General features: G+C 35.7%; 1 protein-coding gene across 1 annotated transcript in view; it reads left to right on the top strand.

Moving 5' to 3' along the window:
• The window catches only part of PIAS1 (protein inhibitor of activated STAT 1), a 120,389-nt gene that overhangs the window by 66,459 nt on the left and 32,764 nt on the right, over positions 1-21,166 (top strand). The window contains exons 3-6 of the mRNA XM_007445604.1: positions 8,886-8,970; positions 9,234-9,281; positions 12,498-12,588; positions 13,239-13,373. Of these exons, the coding sequence (XP_007445666.1) occupies positions 8,886-8,970; positions 9,234-9,281; positions 12,498-12,588; positions 13,239-13,373 (359 nt within the window). The remainder of the gene's footprint in view (positions 1-8,885; positions 8,971-9,233; positions 9,282-12,497; positions 12,589-13,238; positions 13,374-21,166) is intronic.

The raw sequence follows: 21,166 nt of genomic DNA, 5'->3' as shown, positions 1-21,166 counted from the left end.
AGGGCATGAACCCGTGTTCCCTGCATCGGCAGGCGGACTCTCAACCACTGCGCCACCAGGGAAGCCCAGATTGTGTATCTTTTAATGCCAGCCTTGGCTGGTTTCATCAGTTCAAGGCTAGAAACCTTCACAATGTAAAAGTAAGTGTCAAGGCAGCAAGTGCAGATACAGTAGCTGTCCGGGAATTTCCTGAAACGCTTCGAGAAATTATTGATGAAGGCGAGTACTTACCTGAGCAGGTTCTTAATGTGGATGAGACAGGACTATACTGGAAGAGGCTGCCAGACCAAAGTTACATCAGTAAGGAGGAAAAGTTGATGCCAGGCTATAAAGCAGCAAAGGATAGGCTAACTGTTGTTTGGTGGCAATGCTTCCAGTGATATGAAGCTGAAGCCTCTCTTAGCTTATCATTGAGAGAACACAAGAGCCCTTAAAGACATAGCCAAGGGCTCTCTTCCTGTTGTGTGGAAGAGTAACCCCAAAGCCCGGGTTACACAGGCCATTTTCCAGGACTGGTTTTTTCACCACTTTATCCCAGAGGTAGAGAAATATTGCTTGGAGAAGGACATCCCATTCCAACATTCTTTTGCTGCTTGACAGTGCTCCGGGCCACCCGCCATTCATAGATGACTTTCATCCCAACGTCAGAGTAGTGCATCTGCCACCGTATACTACATCGCTCATCCAACCTATGGACCAGGGAGTTATAGCGACTTTCAAGAAATATTATTTACATCACACTTTTCGTCAGGCAGTAAAGGTGAGTGACGACGAATCAGGAACAACCTTGCGACAATTTTGGAAGGACTGTAACATCTACAAGGCCATTAAAAACACTGACTTTGCTTGCCATGAGGTTACAGCCATCACCATGAATGGGGTTTGGAAGAACCTTTGCCCACAGTTTGTTCACAATTTTTGTGGATATGAGGTGGATGAGGAGTCCAAAGAGGTCTTCAGCAACTTAGTGACCCTCAGTGAGAAGCTGGAGCTAGATCTGCAAGGGGACTATAGTGACTTTCCTTTACTACTTTTGCAACGTCTGTATTCCTTGTGTGTGGTCTGTGAAGTTTCTCTTCCATTGTCTCTTCAGTGGGCCTGTGATCTGATGGAGATTTCTCCAAACATCCAATCACCCCTCACCCTGCCCCCCCCCCCAAAAGTGTGTACATCTCTTTAAATCTTGTGATAGATGACAGGCTACAGTCCCTACAGCTACAGTGGGGCTGAGGAATAGGGGATAATTGCTAGATCACTCACACAGCTCTCTCAACAGATTCAGCAGTCTCTTTCTTCATCAAGCATTCCCCTGGTTGCTGTGTGTCTGATCAGGTTCAGAGTTCTGAAATCATTGATTCTGATTTTTTTCCCCCCAGTTTAATGGTTGTTTGGGAGGAGGAACTAACTCCTGGAGCTTTCTATTCTACCATTTTCTCTGATGTCACCTATGATCTACTTTGTGTTAATTTTTGCATATGGTGTACTATATAACTCAAAGCACTTTTCCCCTACTGCATATGGGTATCCAGTTGTTCTGGCACCATTCATTGAAAAGACTGTTCTTTTTCAACTAAATTGCCTTTGCACCTTTGTCAAAAATCAGTCGTTCATATATATGTGGGTATATTTCAAGATTCTCTGTTCTGCTCTATAGATCTATTTTTTTAATCTAGACACCAACATCACACTGTCTTAATTACTGTAGCTTTATAATAAGTTTCAAAATCAAGTGATATTGGCCCTCTAGCTTTGTTCTTCTTTTTCAAAGTTGTTTTAGCTTTTCTAGGTCCTTTGCATTTCCACATGAAGTTTAGAAGCACCTTATCAATTTCTTAAAAAAAAACAAACTAGCTAGGATTTTTATTGGATTACACTGAATCTGTAGATCAGTTTGGAAACAACTGATACCTTAACCACGTTGAGTCATCTGATCCATGAACACTGTCTCTCTCTTCATTTATTTGGGTCCTTAATTTCTCTGAGCAATATTTTGCATTTTTTCAACACACAGGTCTAGCTCCGCTTCTGTCAGTTTTATGCCTAAGTATTTCATTTTGAGGGGATGCTACTATAAATGTGTTTTTAAAATTTCAATTTCTTATTGTTTACTGCTAATTTATAGAAATAGCACAGATTTTTGTATATCATTGTTACCTTATTAAACTCACTTATTCTAATACGTTTTGGTAGATTCTATCAGATTTTCTACATAGATCATCATGTTGTCTGTGAATAGATGGTTTTAGTTATTTTTCAATCCTGATGTTTTTTCTTTCTTTTTCTTGCCTTATTGCACTGGCAAGAATCTCCAGTACATTGCTGAATAGAAATGATGAGCGGGTGTCACTGTCTTGTTTCTAATTCTTTAGTCTCTCATCTTTAATTGTAATTTTTTTTTGGTTTTTATTTATTTATTTATTTCGGCATGTGGGATCTTCGTTGCAGCATGCGGGACTCTTCATTGCGGCGAGCAGGCTTCTCTAGTTGTGGTTCCAGAGTGCGCAGGCTCAGTGGTTGTGGAACACAGGCTTAGCTGCCCCGCAGCATGTGGGATCCTAGTTCTCTGACCAGGGATTGAACCCACGTCTCCCTCATTGGAAGGCAGATTCTTAACCACTGGACCACCAGGGAAGTCCCTAAGTGTAATGTTGGCTGTAAATTTTTCATAGAAATCCTTTATTGGGTTGAGGAAGTTCACTTCTGTTCCTGGTTTGCTGAGCATTTTTTTAAAAATCAGGAATGGATGTTAAATTTTTGTCACATGCTTTTTCTGCATCTATTGAAATGACAACATGTTGTTTCTTTTTTAGTTTGTTAATCTAGTGACTTGAATGTTGAAACAACCCTGCATTCATGAGATAAATCTCTCTTGGTTATAATGTATTATCCTTTTTTTTATATGGTTGGATTTGATTTGTGAAAGTTCTGTTAAGAATGTTTGTATTTATGTTCATGAGAGGTAATAGTTGGTAATTTTTTTTTAATGTCTTTGTCTTGTTTTGGTACTGGAGTAATAACTCTCATAAAATGAGTTGTGAAATATTCTCTTTTTAATTTGGGAGCAAGTGTTTGTTGAATTTGTATTACTCTTTGCTTAAATGTTTGATAGAATTCTTCAGTTTTTTTAAACAATTTATGTAGAATTGGTACTGTTTCTTAAATATTTGGTAGAATTCCACAGAGAAAACATCTGGGCCTAGACTTTTCTTTCAGGAAAGATATTTAACTACAAATTCAAACTTTAAACTAGATATAGAGCTATTCAGGTTATCTATTTGGTAGTTTTTGTTTTTCAAGAAACTTGTTTTTTCTAAGTTGTCGATTTTTGGCCAAAAGGTGTTCATGATATTCTCCTATATACTTTTATTGTCTGTAGAATCTGTAGTGATGTTACCTCTTATTCCTTATTCTTATTTTTCTTTTCTTTTCCTTAGTAGTCTTGCTAGAGATTTATCAATTTTATTGATCTTCAAAAAGAAAGTAGCTTCTGGTGTTGTTGATTTTTCTCTTTTTTTGGTTACAGAGTATTCCATTATATGAATGTTTAGTCAGTCATTCTCCTATTGTTGATATTTTGCATAAGAATAATCTTAATGGGGACTGTGTGACTAATTTATATGATGAAAATGACAAAACCTTAAGGATATGAATAAATGGACCCAGATACAGAACTCCAGGATGGGAAGATTAAAAATGTAAAGATATATAAAGATGTCAGCTCTCAAAATAACTCATTGGTTTATTGTAATTCTACTCAAAATACCATTGAGCTTTGAGAATCATGGCAAAAGGATTCAGAAGTTTATCTAGATGATAAAACATTTGAGTTGATGTTAAAGTTCTGAAAAAAGAAGAATGGATGGAGAGAAACCTGATAGAAGATATTAAAACATAGTGAAACTATAACAATTTAAAAAAAGAGTGCCAGCACCAGGATAAAAAAGACCAATGAGAAAATAGCCTGGGAATGGAACATGTTGAATATAAGGATTTAATATATGGTAAAGGAAGCACACATATCCATAGGGAAGAAGGATTATTTAACAAATGGTATTAGTATAACTAAGCAATTTGGAGAAACAAAAATTTAGATTTTTTAAAAATATCACATACTAAAATAAGTTCCAGATGGATTGATAATTACGTAGAAACAACAAGCCAGAGAATTGAATTGTGTACTGATTGAACCTAAGAAGGGGAACAACACGAATTTACAGGGAGGTGGTTGACAGATTAGACTACATAAAACTTAACTTTTGTATCATCCCAAAATGTAGCCAAAATGAAAAAACATAATAGACGGGGAAATATTTGCAGCAGATTTCCAAAGGGTTAATATTTTTTATATATGAAACTCTTCTGCAGATGTAAAAGTGGGCATAGGACAAGATTAGACAATTAACTAAATAGGAAGTTAAAAACAAGAAAAAAATTCTTAATACAAATTAAACTACTAAGGAGTTGCCCAGATCCACCCATTAAATTAGCAGCAACTCCCGTGCAGGCCAGACTAGGATGCATTTAGTAGATGCACAAATTGCTAATGGTCTTATAGTGTTAGAAGCATTTGCAAACCACTTTTGTGATGTCAAGATTCATTTAAAAAAATCTCCATACTTTTTGACCCAGAAAACCCACATCTGGGAATTGATCCAAAGAAAATAATAGCTACCCCCCACCCCCATTCTAAAAAACAAACGTATAAGCCCTGTATACAGAGTCATTTCAAATAATGAAAAATTAGAAAAACCTAAATGGTTTATCAAGGGAGCAATTAAAATTTTCATACACCCCACAGATAGAATACAATGCAATAATTAAAATATGGTAATAGAGATTGTAATTGAAAATGTGATAAGAGTAATTTTTTTAAAGCGAGCTTTTAAATTGTATGTGTAATTTGATTGGAAAGAAATATGTAAAAATGACAAGCAGTTATGATGAGAGTATAGTGGGTAGTTCTTTTCCTGTTTTCTATGATTCAGTATAATGCTAGGCTGCATTAATAGAAGTACAGCACAGGGCTTCCCTGGTGGTGCAGTGGTTGAGAGTCTGCCTGCCGATGCAGGGGACGCGGGTTCGTGCCCCGGTCCGGGAAGATCCCACATGGTGCGGAGCGGCTAGGCCTGTGAGCCATGGCCGCTGAGCCTGCGCTTCCGGAGCCTGTGCTCCGCAACGTGAGAGACCCACGTACCACAAAAAAAAAAAAAAAAGTACAGCACACTTAGATCAGGGGAGCTAACAGACCTATGTTTTGAGAAGAGCATGGGCTTTGGAAATGTGTAGATCTGACCTCCAGTTCCGATTCTACTTACCTAGTATGAGGCCTTGACAGTTGCATAACTACTTTGAACCTCAATTTCTAAATCTGAAAAAAGAGTAGATTTCTTTATGATTGTTGTATGGATTAACAGTAGTAGATGGTAGTTGTTGATAAAAATATTGTTCTTGTCATCTCACATCTGAATAATAAGTCAGCTTACAAGCAATCATAAATTTCAATGACAAACAACTAAGATTTATTTTTCACTTACGTTACTTATTAGCTGTGGATTGGTTGTGGCTCTGCTCTGTTCTCTCCACTCTAGAATCAAGGCAGACTGGAAAGAAAAAGATGCTGAAACCCAAGGATAGTTCTTAAAGGTCTGCTCCACAGTGGTACACTTCTACTCATATTTCATTGACCAAGGCATCAGTGGCACTGGGTCATATTCCTCCTGTGGGGATGGGCCAATACAGAGGGGCAGCAAATATTTTGGAGAAATAGTATGCTATGACAGAGTGTGTTCAATTCTGGCTGTCACTTTAAAAGTGTGGTAGACTGGGATATGTCCAGAGGAGAAAGATCAGAATGGTGAGTAATTCTGAAGTCTTGCCTGAAGTACAGTGGCAAGAGTCGATGGAGAGAGAGGGGGCACATTAATGCTGTCTAAAATATTTGAAGGATGGCTATGACTGGATATGCTATATGACATCAGTGGGTGGGAGTTACAGCATTATATATTTTGATTCAGTGTAAGGGCATAAGGAGGAAGGGAGACAGAAAAGGAAATTGGTGCTTGTTTTAAATACCTTACCTCCTTTAAATTTAAAATAATCCTATGAGGGATTTTGTGTTCGTGTATGTTTATGTTTAAATATTGAAGAAAACAGATTCAGAGCGGATAAGTACCTAAGGTCACGTGGCAAGTAAGTGGTAAAACCAGTTTGGAATCCAGGTGTATGTGATCTCATCTCTTTCCACTAAACTTTGCTACTCTGTTGGGCTACAAGCTTTCTTACAATTACACTGTTTATCACCAGTCATCTTCTGCTTGACAAGGTGATGGCTTCTCTTCCCCCATCTCTAAAAGGGTTCAAAGTATAAATGGAAGAATTGAAAGGAAGGTTGAACTCTATCTAGATCAGGGGTCTGCAAGCTCATTTGATTATTTGTACCTTTCAGCAAAATAATTTAGCATATACCATGTATATGTTATATATGTTAAACAATTATATTGATATTGTATATGCTATAAAACACACCAAAAATAGACGTTAAAAAAGTTAAGATTTGACATAAAATTTTAGATATTTTTGTGAATTAGATTTTATGGAAAATCTCAGCTTTAGAAACTTCTATTTTACAGGTAAATATTTTTTCCTTTAACCCTATGGATTGTCTTGTGTACCCACTGAGATGCATACCCCCAACATCGGAGGTCATTGTTTTGGATGATTTGTAGGACTCATTTTTCAGTATGAAGATTCCATGATTCTGTTTGATCTGAACTTTTCTGAAAGGGATAATGATAGCTTAATTAACTTTTAGAAAAGTTTTTAAATAGTCTTATCTAAGACCAAAACTATAAATTCACTGGCATTCATAGCAAAATTAAACCTGAAAATCAAATAGTACGAAAGATGCTTTTCCAGGTAAACAGTAATAACCCCATGAGCATTTATACACAAGAGGATGTAAAAAGGGGTTACTGTTAAGTAATAAACCTGATTTCTATGTGTGGCTCAAGAAACAGCCTTGTTATTTTAGTCATATCTTCTCTATCTAAATCTCTGTGTGTGTGTGTGTCCAAAGCTTACTGTACTCATGTATTCTAAAATGAATGTGAAATTTTTCCCAGAGAATAATATTAATTTGGGTACTTGGGAAATTATTTTATCAATAGCACTGTTTTAGAATGGAGCCAGAAATCTAAATCACGATAAGCCTACTGGACTAAAATCTTTATAGAGACATATCCTCTAAGAAGCAAAAGAAGTTACTTTCATTGCCTGACAGAGGAAACTGTTTGCTTTTCTACATTCTGGTCCTTGGTTATCTGCCTTTTGCCACGTTGATATTTCATGATTAAGATAACTTTCTGGTCAGTAACTGTTTCTTGGGGATAGAGTTTTTAAGGAAAAAACCTTCCCAGATCACAGAAAGCAGAAAAGCAAATGTAGACTTTAAAAGATACTCCTATATTGACATGAAATTGTAGATCAACAGTGTTCTTTTGAATTTCTTTCTCATAGTGATACATCTGTACAGCTTTTTGACATTTGTCTTTGGTGGTAATTTTGGAGGAAGTGTTGCTTGCAGGCAGATCATCCAAAACAATGACCTCCGATGTTGGGGGTATGCATCTCAGTACACAAGACAATCCATAGGGATAAAGGAAAAAATATCTACCTGTAAAACAGAAGTTTCTAAAGTTGAGATTTTCCATAAAATCGAATTCACAAAGATATCTAAAATTTTATGTCAAATCTTAACATTTTTAACTTCTATTTTTGGTGTGTTTTATAGCATATACAATATCAATATAATAGTTTAACATACATAACATATACATGGTATATGCTAAATTATTTTGCTGAAAGGTACAAATAATCAAATCAGCTTGCAGACCATTGATCTAGATAAGAGTTCAACCTTCCTTTCACTTCTTCCATTTATACTTTGTTTGAACCCTTTTAGAGATGGGTTCAGCTCCTTTTTCTGCACCAGTTTAAGTGGCCCACAGGCTAGGAGTTCCTTGGTAATAACTTTCAGTGATCCATTTGTTCTAGAAAATTATCCTGGAAAAGGACAGTTTAAATAATTAAGTTTGGTATTTCTTAATTTTCAGTCTTTTGTTCATTCAACAAACAGTCATTCAGTGCTTCTCTGTGCCAAGCACTGAGGAAATATTAGTGAACAAGAGGGATATTGACCACTGATTTTAAAAATAGACATGACATGTATTAAAAGCCAATAGAAATATTGTTGCTCACGGCAGCGCCCTGTAGGAATCCCTGGTCTTCACTGACCTGTGCTCCCCTGCCTGTTCTCTCTTTTCTCTCTCCCCGCCTCCACTTCCCTCCCTTCCTTCTCTCTATTCCCTTCCTTCCCGTCTTGTAACTCCTTTCCTCCTTTGAGATAGTGACCACAGGCACATTTTGATGTCATTTCATCTAAGCATAGGAGAAACTATATATGATATTTATTGTATAAAACTTGGCATGGTGTAGTTAGATGGGAGATGATAAAATTCTTAATTTGCCTTCAAGTCCAACTGTTATCTCACCTGTGCAGATCTCAAGGTGTATATATATGTTTGTTACTTAGCTCAGAAGCCATGTATCTTTAAATGGGTTTATATTATTTTAAATAAAATTAATATCAACATGTTTTTATACAAGTGTGCTTTTTAGATGCAGACATCTATATGATTAGATATTTGGCACATATCTTATTTTTCAGTTTCTTAACTGAGTTGTTATCTAAACTCTAGAATCCGTCCTAGTTAATTTAAAGGTGTGTGAATGGTTGGGTTTTTTTGTTTTGTTTTGTTTTGTTTGATGTTGTGTTCTATATTGATGAATTTGAAGGTAATTAAAAATATAATTCTTTTCTTCTTTAGCATCAGACAACAGCCAGCGCTTTCGAGAAACCTGTTTTGCATTTGCATTGACACCACAACAAGTGCAGCAAATCAGTAGTTCCATGTAAGTTGTCTTCGAGTGTAACTTGCAGCTTGACCTTTGAATCCAGTTTTGGCTATAATAAGTTTCTTTTTAAAACAGTGTATTGGATGAGTATTATTGTCGTGCAAATATTAATATTGAAAATACTATTATAGTGTTAGTTACCCTAATAACTGTTAATATTCTGATAAATTTGAAATACTTTCTGGAGTAACAGTGTCTTTGAATAAGCTTTCCTCTGTATATCTTTAAAATAACTGTAGTTCTTACTCTGTCTTTTCTAGGGATATTTCTGGGACCAAATGTGACTTCACAGTGCAGGTCCAGTTAAGGTACAGTGTTGCTACAGTATATATCCAAAGTTTAAAAGTTAATATTTCTTAAAGATTTAAAAAATCTACCTGATTTTCAGTAAGTATATTGAAAGTATTGGGTTTAGAGGTTTGGGTGAGGGAAAACCTTTTCCTGTTATGATACATCCTAATTACTATCAAAGTTAGATTTTAATGTAGCCAAGTCATGTGCCATATATTTAACCATATTTCTCTATTTTGGTTGCCCTTGGTTGGTTGAGAAGCTCCAGCTAATGATATGTTTAAATATGGTGCTCAGCTCTTTAGAAGTAGCAAGTTTTATGAAAGCAAAGACCTTATCTGCATGAGTGGCAAACTACTGTAGATAAAGAACTAATACTTGGGTTAAGTCTACAGTGTCTTATGGACTAACAAGAACCAAGATAGTCTAATTTGTTTTGTCCTGTATTTTTAAACCATTAATTTAGATACTCTCTAATTTAGATTCCATGTGAGACATCTCTTGATAGATTTGTAAAGACGAAATTTTACAATTTGGAAAACAAAAATTTTTCAACATGCTATGCCCATATTCAGTTTCTTTTCTTAGCCCATTTCTTCTAAGAATATCTAAGACATCTTTTATGTTAATATGTCTCTCTCTTGTTGCTTACATAAACCATCTTATGCTCTTGTTTTTACTCAGTGACTATCCTTGTGTAAACCTAAGTGTCCCACATTGTTCTTGTTGCAATAGGGATAGTTGTTTTCCTCAACAAGCTGTTTTCCCTATAAAGTGGGAAGGTTAAGTCAAACACGTAGCCCAGTCTCAGTAATCAGATACTAAGTTGTATGTACAGATTATAAATACACTAGGATATCAGAAAAGAGATGAAAGCACCAGCTCAGTGCTTCATGGAATAATGAAAAAAACTCTGCTTTAGGTTCAAAAATAGTGTGATGAAAACTGAGAAAGCAGAGGAGAGGTTGAGGTCTTGGTTTTGGAAGGCACTGACAAAGGTGTTTCTGTGTAAAAGGTACTTTTTCCTCTGTCAGGGACAGACTGTGATAATGACTGAATAAATTAAAGGACTAAAATATGGTGCCTTCATAATTAATTGTATATTGCTGTAATATGTTTTACTTCCCTGCCTCAGTAGTTTACATTTTGTTCATACTGATATGTGACTTTGTCCTTTAAAACAGTGGTTTTCAGACAGTTGCTTGGAGCCACTGTTTGGGGGCTACCCTCTGGCTACCATTCCACCTTCTCTTCCCCAACCCCCCAATTCCCCCACCTGACACACACATATACACACACTCTGAACCAAAGTAATGTGGCTTTAATCTGTTCTACATGTTTGACTTCTGGGTTCGTTTTCATTTGAGGAGAGTATCCCAAGACTAAAAGTTTGAAAACCATAGCTCTAAAACAAAAGATTTAGTTACTATCCTTAGTATTAATGTACGCATGCATTCTTTAAAGCAGCAAAGAGGTATGGTCCACATTCCAAAGGAAGGTTTTCTTTCTAAGATCAATTCAGAGATTCTAAGGGGATCTTGACGGTTAAAAATGGCTTAGCCATCAAATTTATCTCCAGAATTTGATGAAAAAAGAACCATTTTGTATTATATTTGGTAATTGTTAGGTGGTTCTTTGTATTTTACTAAATTGTTTTCATCCCCTCCTCACCCCCTACAGCAATCCCAGTGTATTAAGTTGGGAGTGTATACCTTCCACTATCCTAATTATAAGTCTTTATCTCAAACATGAAAACAATTTGGTCAGAATTAGGATCAGTATTTTCTCTATTAGATTCCTAATCTGTTTTCATTTATGTGTTTCCCCTCCCTACCCCCATGAGCTCCTATATAGAAACTTTCTGCTCTTGTTCCCCATTTTTAGAATCTTTTTTTTCTCTTTGGTTTGTAAGGGTGATTTAGATTTTCACTTTTTACTTAATTGAATAGGAGTCAACTTGTCATATAAATTATTGCTTTTCTGTAGCTTCAGGCAGCCAGGTTCACGTTTCTAATTTATCTCTGCATTGGAGTAATTGATTTAAAGCTTTATGGCATCCTCTTACTGTTGCAAAGTAAAAAACTGGCCTGTAATAGAAGCTTCTGCTGGGGTTAGAGATGATCTTGTGGGCTTTGACATCTGTTTGCTAAGTATATTTTGAGAAAATCTTTGTAGATTAGTAATTCTCAACCTTTATATGGATCTCTAACCCCTTTGAGAATCTAATGGAAGCTATAGATTGTCCCTGCTTAAAGATGACCATATATTTATATGTACCCATAAAATTTTATATAGAAAATTGTCCCATTTTGTGGACACTCCCTCACACAGATTGCATGGCAGGCAGATCAAGATGTTGAGAGAAGGTGTTTGTGCATGATGAGTATTTCACAGAATTCAGAGATAGCGTTCTTCTTAACATGTAACTCAAAGGTGCTGTGAACATTCTGTAAAGTGGGATGAGCCTCAGCTCTATATTGGGAATAAGGAAGTATAATAATCAAGAATAGTCTTAAATAGCAAATTAATAATTTATTTCTTGATCTATGTAAGAATGGAGTGAGAATGTACAAATTATGTAGTTGTCCTTGGTTTTCCCCAAAGGTAATGCATTTAATTTAGAAATAAATGTTTTCATGAGTTTCTAAAATAGTATTCTAAACACATGTGGGTATAATACAATTAATGTTATTATTCAGCATCTTCAGTTTTCAGGGAATAATGGAGTACCTGGGCTTGGTGGACAGAACTTGATCCTGGGGATGGACTTCTAGCATTTTCAGTATAGTCTGCTGAGAACCAAAAAAATGTTTCACAGACAAATAAATTTGGGAACTACTATATATTTATATTTCCCTCTTAAAAAGTTACAGTTATTGTTAGCCTAGCTCTGAGAAGTTCTATATGGAGGAAACGTAATTTAATTTTTTGATTCAAAATTTCTTAAATTTATTCAACCACAGAGCACTTCCCCACCTCCTCCCCCCCAAAACATGCTTGAACAAATGACTGGAAATATTATGAAGACAACTACAGGTTGGTAGTTGTGACCACTGAAACTCTACATTGACAGAATTATTTATTTTGAACCTATTTCATGTATTTATTCAGGTTTAGTAGTTTTTTGCTGTTGTTATTAAGTTTGACCATCTTTTAGATTAGCTATGGAACAAAAATATTAATGTGGTGTCATCCTTTAATAAAGGTAATTAAACTTGTCCTTTATTGTTTAGGTTTTGTTTATCAGAAACCAGTTGTCCACAAGAAGATCACTTCCCACCCAATCTTTGTGTGAAAGTGAATACAAAACCTTGCAGCCTTCCAGTAAGTCCCAAAAGCTATTTTTTAAAAAGTGCATTGCCAACATAGCTAGCAAATAAGTCATCACAGCTGTTGTTAATCATATTTTTTCGTTAAGAAAACATCTTTATTTTGGATATATATTCATGTGACTGAGTGAAACACTTGTACCAACTGTGTACAATTAACAGCTGTGACATTAGCTATGGAGACATAGTCTAGGAGTTGGGTGTGGTAGCTTTAGTGTTTTACTGAATTTTGGGAAGACGAGATTGTTTCAACAAAACCTCAGATGTATTCATGTGAGTCTGGAAGCTTTGGTTGAATAGAGATTTGAAGAATGCTGTGCCTTTAACAGAGGAGTGGGGGCTGTTATTGTTCACCTTTAAAATAGTCCTTATATACTTATCCAAGCTCTTTATGAATTCAACCTGATTCTTAAATTTTAGAGATTTTTAAGTTCTGCCACCAGTATTTTTCTCAGGCTTACTATGAGACTGTATGGTTGTTTAGAGAAACATACAGGAAACTCTTACAAACGTTTGCTTCTCTACTTTTAAATGAAAATACTCATTTTCTCACGTGTAGTTTGTAGGGTTTTTTTTTTTTTAAGGAATGGAAGTTGAAATGCTTGTGGAAGTAATAAGTAGAAATAAATTATATTTCATCCTTAGGGTTATCTTCCACCTACTAAAAATGGTGTGGAACCAAAGCGACCCAGCCGACCAATTAATATCACCTCACTTGTCCGATTGTCCACAACTGTACCAAACACCATTGTTGTTTCATGGACTGCAGAAATTGGAAGAGTAAGTAAATTTTTGTTTCTACCAGATTTTTGTATTATAAGGAATGGTTAATCTCCATGGCTACCTGAGCTTGTATGTAAATAAAATGAGTTGCAAAAGGATTTATTTTTGTCTCACAATGAATTTTCAACATGTTCCCATTTAAAAAAATGGGATCTTGCCGTACCCAGTGTTCTATAACCTGATAACTTTCACTGAGTAATTTTCATAAACATCTTCCTATGTCATTTCATGTTCATCTGCATAATTTTAAATGGCTACATCATATTCCAATATGATGTTCCCTGTTGTTGAACATTTATTTGGTTGATTGATTACTATTTCAAAGAACATTTTGAAGACCATCCTAGTAGCTCTAACTTTGCATACATACATGGTAATTTCCTTAGAGTAAATTCCCAGAAGTGGAATTGCTGAGTCAAAGAGCATCAGAATTTAAAGAAATTTTGTGTACATTGGCAGATTGCCTTACCAAAAGATGTTGTACAGATTTATTCTCCGACTTTGTGTTTATTCACGTGCCTGTCGACGGATAACATTGAGTTTTATATTCTTTAAGATCTCTACTAATTTTAATAGGTAAATAGTGGTACCACATTGTTTTAATTAGTACTCCTCTTATTATTATTATTATTATTTTTTTTTTTTTGCGGTACGTGGGCCTCTCACTGTTGTGGCCTCTCCCGTTGCGGAGCACAGGCTCCGGACGCGCAGGCTCAGCGGCCATGGCCCACGGGCCCAGCCGCTCCGCGGCATGTGGGATCCTCCCGGACTGGGGCACGAACCCGTGTCCCCTGCATCGGCAGGCGGACTCTCAACCACTGCGCCACCAGGGAAGCCCCTGTACTCCTCTTATTATTATTGAGGTTGGACATATTTTATCTTTGTGATTATTCACATTTAAAAATCATATCAATATCTATTTCTGTATTGCTGTTTTTGTTTATGAGTTCTTTATATATTGTTTTAACCCTCTTTTACATGTGGCAAATGTTTGTTTCTAGTTTATTGCCCTTTATTTTTATTTAATGTGTAGAAGATTTAAATTATTATGGAGCCAAATCTTAACCAGTTTTGTTTTTCTTTTTTTCTTTTTTTTAATTTATTTTTTATTGAGTATAGTTGAATTACAAGTGTTGTGTTAATTACTGCGGTACACCAAAGTGACTCAGTTTTACATATATATATACACATATATGTACATTATTTTTCATATTCTTTTCCATTATGGTTTATCACAGGATATTGAATATAGTTCCCTGTACGATCCAGTAGGACCTTGTTGTTTATTTATCCTATATATACCAGTTTGCATTTGCTAATTCCAAACTCCCACTCCTGCCCTCTTCCATTGCCCTCCCCCTTGGCAACCACCAGTCTATTCTCTACGTACCTGTTTCTATTTCATAGATAGGTTCATTTGTGTCATATATTAGATTCTACATGTAAGTGATGTCATATGGCATTTGTCTTTCTCTTTCTGACTTACTTCACTTAGTATTATAATCTCTAGTTGCACAGTTTTGTTTCTTTATAGTCTTTCCAGTCAGCCTCCATCAAGTTTAGTCAGTCTGCCCTTCCCAATCTTACATAATTTGTTTATATTTTTTTCTTGACTTTTGAGGTTTCTAGTTTTACCTTTAAATATTTAATCCATTGTGAATTTATGTGTAGTGTGAAATACAAATTTAATTTTTTAAATAGCCAGTTCTAATACCATTGACTAAATAAATGCTAATTCTGAAGCCACCATTATTATATATTTGCTTTGATTTATCCTGTGTGTGTTCTGAACTTTTCTGTATTGTTTCTTAGCCTAGCATTCTTTTTCTGGCACAATTTCAGAACATTTTTGATTATTACAGTTTTATGATATGAGCTCATGTCTATTCACTAATTCATTTGAAATTTATAGAATGTGTGCTATATTCCATGCACTCTCCTGAAGACTGGCAGTACCATAGTGAGAAAAAAGTGTCCTGACTCTTGGAGCCTAGGATCTAGGGGACAGGTAGTCACACACGAAAATGTGAGCTGCATTATAAGTAATATAAAGAAGAGGTGTGTGGTGATTTTAGAGTATATTAAAGGCCACTTTGCACTAGAGAGAGGTCAGGCAGGGCTTCCCTGAGGAAGTAATGACTGAGCTAAGAGCTGAGAGAAGGGTAGAAGGAATCAGTTAGGTGAAAGGTTCAGAGAAAACAACATTCAGAGTAGTCCACTGGCAGGTGTGAGCCTAGTTCTTCTTAAACTGAAAGGGAGGAGGAATTGCTAGAGTACACAGAATGGGGAAGAACAGGATACAAGATGAAGCTAGAGAGGTAAGAAAGGACCAAACCGTGTAGGGCCTTTGAGGTAATGTTAATGTTAAGGATATTCTCTTTTTAAGCAGAAAGTTTACAGGGCCATATTTCTGTTTAGAAAAGGCCACTCTTCAGAGTGGTGAACAGCTTGAATGGAGACCAGAGTCATGCATAGAGGTTACCTCTTACTATTGCTGAAGCGTTAGTGAGAGAAATAGTATATTACTCTAGAGTGGTGGCACTGGGGATGGAGATAAATTGGTGGATCTGTAGGACTAAGTGATAGATTGGAAATAGGGGCTAAGAGAAAGGGAGAAGTCAAGGATGACTCCTTGGTTTCTGACTTGAGTGACAAGGTAAATGATAGTATTACTGAGATAGAGGAAACACTGAAAAAGGACTGAATTTAGGTGCGTTTTGTTTTGCTTTGCTTTGCTTTGAAGGAAGGAGTATTGGAGGACTACATGGAGACAATCATGAGTTCAGTTTTGAAGCTTTTGAGTTCGAGATGGCTTTGAGACATTCTGAAGAGGCATTGGGCATATAGGCTCAGAGGATAAGTTTGGGCTAGAGAAGAAAATGAGTCATCTGCACATTGTTGGTTACTAGAGCCATACAAGCAGGCTGACATTGTTTAGGGGAAATGTTAACAAGTAAAAAGAAGAGAGTGTTGAAGGCTTACCATTCTTGAGGAACTATAACTTTTAATACTGGATAGAAGAGAATGAACCTGCAGAGGACATGGGGAAATAGTACCAGAGATGTGGGGCAGATTGGGGGGTGGGTATGAGAAGCCAAGGGAGGAGTTTCAAAAAAGAAGGACGGGGACTTCCCTGGTGGCGCAGTGGTTAAGAATGTACCTGCCAATGCAGGGAACACGGGTATGAGTCCTGGTCCGGGAAGATCTCACATGCTGTGGGGCAACTGGACCTGTGTGCCACAACTACGGAGCCTGTGCTCTAGAGCCCGCGAGCCACAACTGCTGAGGCCCACGTGCCTAGATCCCATGCTCCGCAACAAAAGAAGCCACTGCAATGAGAAGCCCGCGCACTGCAATGAAGAGTAGCCCCCACTCAACTAGAGAAAGCCTGCGCACAGCAACGAAGACTCAATGCAGCCCAAAATAATAAGTGAATAAAATAAAATAAAATTTATTTTTTTAAAAAAGGAGATGGTAAGCAGTACTGAACAGATGTTGAGAAGTCAAGTATGTTGAAATCTAAAAAAATACTTTTTGGATTAGAAACATAAAGTTGACTTTAGCATGAGCTGTTTTGGTGAATGGTGGGAGGAGAAGCCCAATTGTGACCAGGCAGAGGTAAGGCAGTGGAGATAGTGAGTTATAGAAGGGTAGCTTTGGAAATAGATACAGCTGAGCTGGAGGGAAATTTGAGATGAGAGTTATTTGTTTGCTTTAATGGGAGAGTGTTAAACATGTATAAAGGATGATGGCAGGTATCTTCTTGGGAGGAAGAGATTAAATATACACGAGAAAAAATAATCAATAGTGAATTTCATTAACTAACTAACTGTAGCTAGGAGGGACAACTTCTTTATTTAGTGGAATAAAAGGATTGGATGCATGTATATGATTGGTACTGGAGAGCTGGTAAGTTCTGATCTGATGAATTCTCTTAAGTCTGTGAGATAGGAGGCGAGAGAAGTCTGCTGAGAGTGAGAGAAGAAATCGGGGCCTTGAGGAGAGTGAAAATGTTGAAAAAGTAATTGTATGGAGTAAGACATATTCCCCTGCATTATTCCCCCAAATCTTTCTGGGAATAAATGAACTTGCTTTAAAATTTGTGTATTAACTTAGAGAGGATTAACTTATTTACAGTATTTAATGTCCTTATTTCAGGAACTGTATGTTTCTCCATTTATTCAAATCCTCTTTCATGTTCCTCAGTAATTTAATAGGTTTCTTCTTACAAAGTTTCCATATTTTTTATTGATTCTTGTGTTGTTTATTATTATTACTGCTATTGTAAATAGATCTTTTTTCTGTTATATTTTCTAAAAAATGTATTTATTGTTTTATTTAAAAGCTAGTTATTGTTGAATATTTACTTAGTACATAAATTCACATATTGGTTCTGATAGCTTTTTAGTAGGTTTCTTGGTATTTCCAAATAGGCAATTTTGAGTCTGAGATGTATCATTATATGAATAATGATAATCCTAATACTTAGGCCATAATTTCTTATTCTTGTTCTCCGTGCTGTCTAGAACCTTCAGAACAATGTTAATTAATGTGAGTGCTAGTGGACATACTTGGCTTGTTCCTTATGTTAATGAGAATACTAGTGTCACAACATTAAGTACTATAATGACTATTAATTTTTGATAGAACTTAATTATAGCAATAACATAATCCTATGGTCCTCTTTTTTACTGTATATCTTTGAGAGAACTGGATTTTGAATTTTATCAAAATCCTTTTTTGGGATCTATCAAGGTTATATATTTTTTCTTTACCTAATCAGTATGTCACTATTAGGTTTTTAAAATCCTTTTAAATGTTTTTTTCTAGTGTACCTTGGGCTCCCTGTTTTTGTCCCCCTTTGTGAAGAGTGTATTGCAGATGTTTTGGGTTTTGTCTGTGTGTGAAAAGTGTATAAACACCAGGGTGTTTACAGTGAAAGAAGTCAAACTGTGGGAGAGGAGGGAAATGTGGTTGCTGATATAGAGCACTAGAGGAGAGGGGGAAATATTCTTCCATGGGAAGCCTTCCACACCTCAGAAAGAAAACAGTAATCTTCAGTGATTTGAAGGTCTCCCAGGTAAGATTTGTGTAGACCATGATCTACAAGTTGGAGACCTTCTTTTTGAAATAAAACATTGAAAGGAAATTATTCTTTTCTGAAGCCCAAAAGATAACTTATTAGATTGGTTTTTGATCCTAGTTTTATTCAGCTTGTGAAGATACTCTGAATAGTTCATGTAGGATCTCTTACTGTTTTGGGGATTAATTTCTGTATTATTAGTTGCCATTGAGGAGTGTTAGCATTATGTCTTCAAAGGAAGTAAATGGAAGAGCTAATGCTATGGTGGTAATCGTCTTACAATATATTATAACTCTATGCAGTCAACATGTACACCTTAAACTTACACAATATTATATGTCAATTATAGCTCAATTTTAAAAATTGTAACATAAGAGAAAAAGAAGAGCTAGTACAGTGCTTGAAGGAAATAAGTGAACTATGTTGTAACTTCTTATCCTACCTCAGAGTAATCACTGCATCTAGCCATTTATTAAATTGTCATTGTTTGTAGAGAAGTTATTTAGATACTGGTGTAAAGGGCACTTAATGAGATCATATCTTAATAATGAAGAAAACGTCCTATAAACTTGATAGACAATTTTGAAGACTTTGAAAAAGCATTTGACAAAAACATCAGTGTAATGCAATATATTTCAGTAGTTGGAGTTAAGTAGTGCTTTGAAGCGTTAGCAGGAACAATGTATCATCTACCTAGGAGAGATATTATACCACTGTGAAGTTTTGGCGGGGGTTGCTGCTGAATCTCTTTCATGTGATACAAAATTTAATTCCATATTATCGGTACAAGTGGTGTTTGTTAATACCTGACCTTCTTTTTGCTTCTTTATTTTTTTTTTTTTATTTCTTATCTGGATATGTGTTTCAACTAGAGTGAACATACCTTTTTACTGAACTTGTAGTTTCTACTTGACTTCTCCTTAAAAATTTATATAAAGCCCTTAGGGTGATTACTAGTTCTGAAGATTCAGGCTGTAAGTATATATAATAATTTCACAGTGTTAATTAGCATTTCTCCAGTTTCTATCATACTTGAACCATTAATCAAATAATAAAGGTGAATAAGGATTTTTTTTTTCTAAAAGGAGCTTTTTAGTTTTATATTAGATTGGTATGTTGTATGTCTAAAATTTTGGTAAGTTTTAAGGTTATTTGTTCCTCATTAATAAATTATGGGATTTATTAATGAAAGTAAATTAGCTTTTAAAAAATGTTTAATTTTTATTTTATATTGGAGTATAGTTGATTTACAATGTTAGTTTCAGGTGTACAGCAGAGTGATTCAAGTTATACATATACATATATCCATTCTTTTTCAGCTTCTTTTCCCATTTAGGTTATTACAGAGTATTGAGCAGAGTTCCCTGTGCTGTACAGTAGGTCCTTGTTGATTATTTTATATATAGTAGCGTGCATATGTTAATCGCAGACTCCTAATTTATCCCTCCCAAATTAGCTTTTCTGATACTTCATTTTTTTCCTGGGAAATGTGTAGCATGTGAACACGGATAGGTTTCTGAACTCTAAGTGAAAATTTGACCTTCCAGAGGGTATTGTACAATATATTCTCTTCTTGCCAAAAGAGGGGGATGCATTTTCCACAGTGTGAAAGTAACTGAAAGTTGGAATGTACATTGGACTAGGTTAGGAGGGTCAAAGCAAATGGTATGTGAAATCAAGAACTATAGAGAAACTACACTGGCCTTGGCCATTAGTCCATTGTCCTGACATCCCTTCACTTTCCTCTTGATTTCTAGTGCCACCTTTGTCATCAAGCAGGTGCATGATCATGAGCAGATTACATATATTTTTTAAAATTTAAAATTAAAAGCATTTTTGTGTGCCTCCATTTTATCAGTCCTTTACTTAGAAAGATACTTGCCCTACCTATCTCTTACAGGCCTTCTTTGAGGTTTAAATGAAGTGGATAGTATATATTAAGAGTGCGTGTAAAACTGTGTGTAGCTAATAAATAGAAGATGGCAATAATTATTTTTCTTTTTGCTTCTTTCCAAATCTCTTGATCTTCCTCTTGATTCCAACACCAAGTGGAAAGTGGGCCTTCTCATTTAGATCTCTCTCTTACCCTTCATAAGCCTCAGCCCTCTTTTCTTCCTCTTATCCAGTCATGTACCCTTTACTTTGCCTTGGCTTGTTGATAAACTATTTTCTTTGTCCCCCTTCTCCTAGTACCGCTCTGGGTAGTCCCTCTGCTGGTAATGAATATTTATCTGTTCTTTTGCCAAACCATCAGCTTCTCTTTGAAAATATTTAATATTCCCTCTGCTTGTTATGATAATAGCCCAAGTAGGGTCTTTTCAAAACTAGTTAAAGGCATAGAGAGAGATTAAATGGTATAAATTAGGATGCCAGTCTAATTTTTTAAATAGCTACTGTTACCTGCTAAATATGTTTTATGATGACTTTGACATCTTATTGGCCTTGGTTTTTATTTATTTTTAACAATGTTCTTTACATAAGTGCCTAAATTGATTAACTTCAAGCATAGGTAGTCAGGTAATACAGAAGCATGACAGACCTGGCATTATCTCTTGAAAGTTGCAAAATTAGAACAAGTTCTTTTACTTTTCTACACTTCACTTTCCTCATCCATAAAAATAGGATTACCTCAGCAGCTTTTTGGTTAAGATTAAATGAATTACCATTCATGAAAACACCTAAGATAGTGCTTGGCGCACAGTAGGTG

Source organism: Lipotes vexillifer, unplaced genomic scaffold (genome assembly GCF_000442215.2).
Source record: "Lipotes vexillifer unplaced genomic scaffold, Lipotes_vexillifer_v1.1 scaffold972, whole genome shotgun sequence".
In the NCBI taxonomy this organism is placed as follows: Eukaryota; Metazoa; Chordata; class Mammalia; order Artiodactyla; family Lipotidae; genus Lipotes; species Lipotes vexillifer.
The sequence above is the reverse complement of the archived record's forward strand: the minus strand, read 5'-3'. Positions and strand labels throughout refer to the sequence as shown.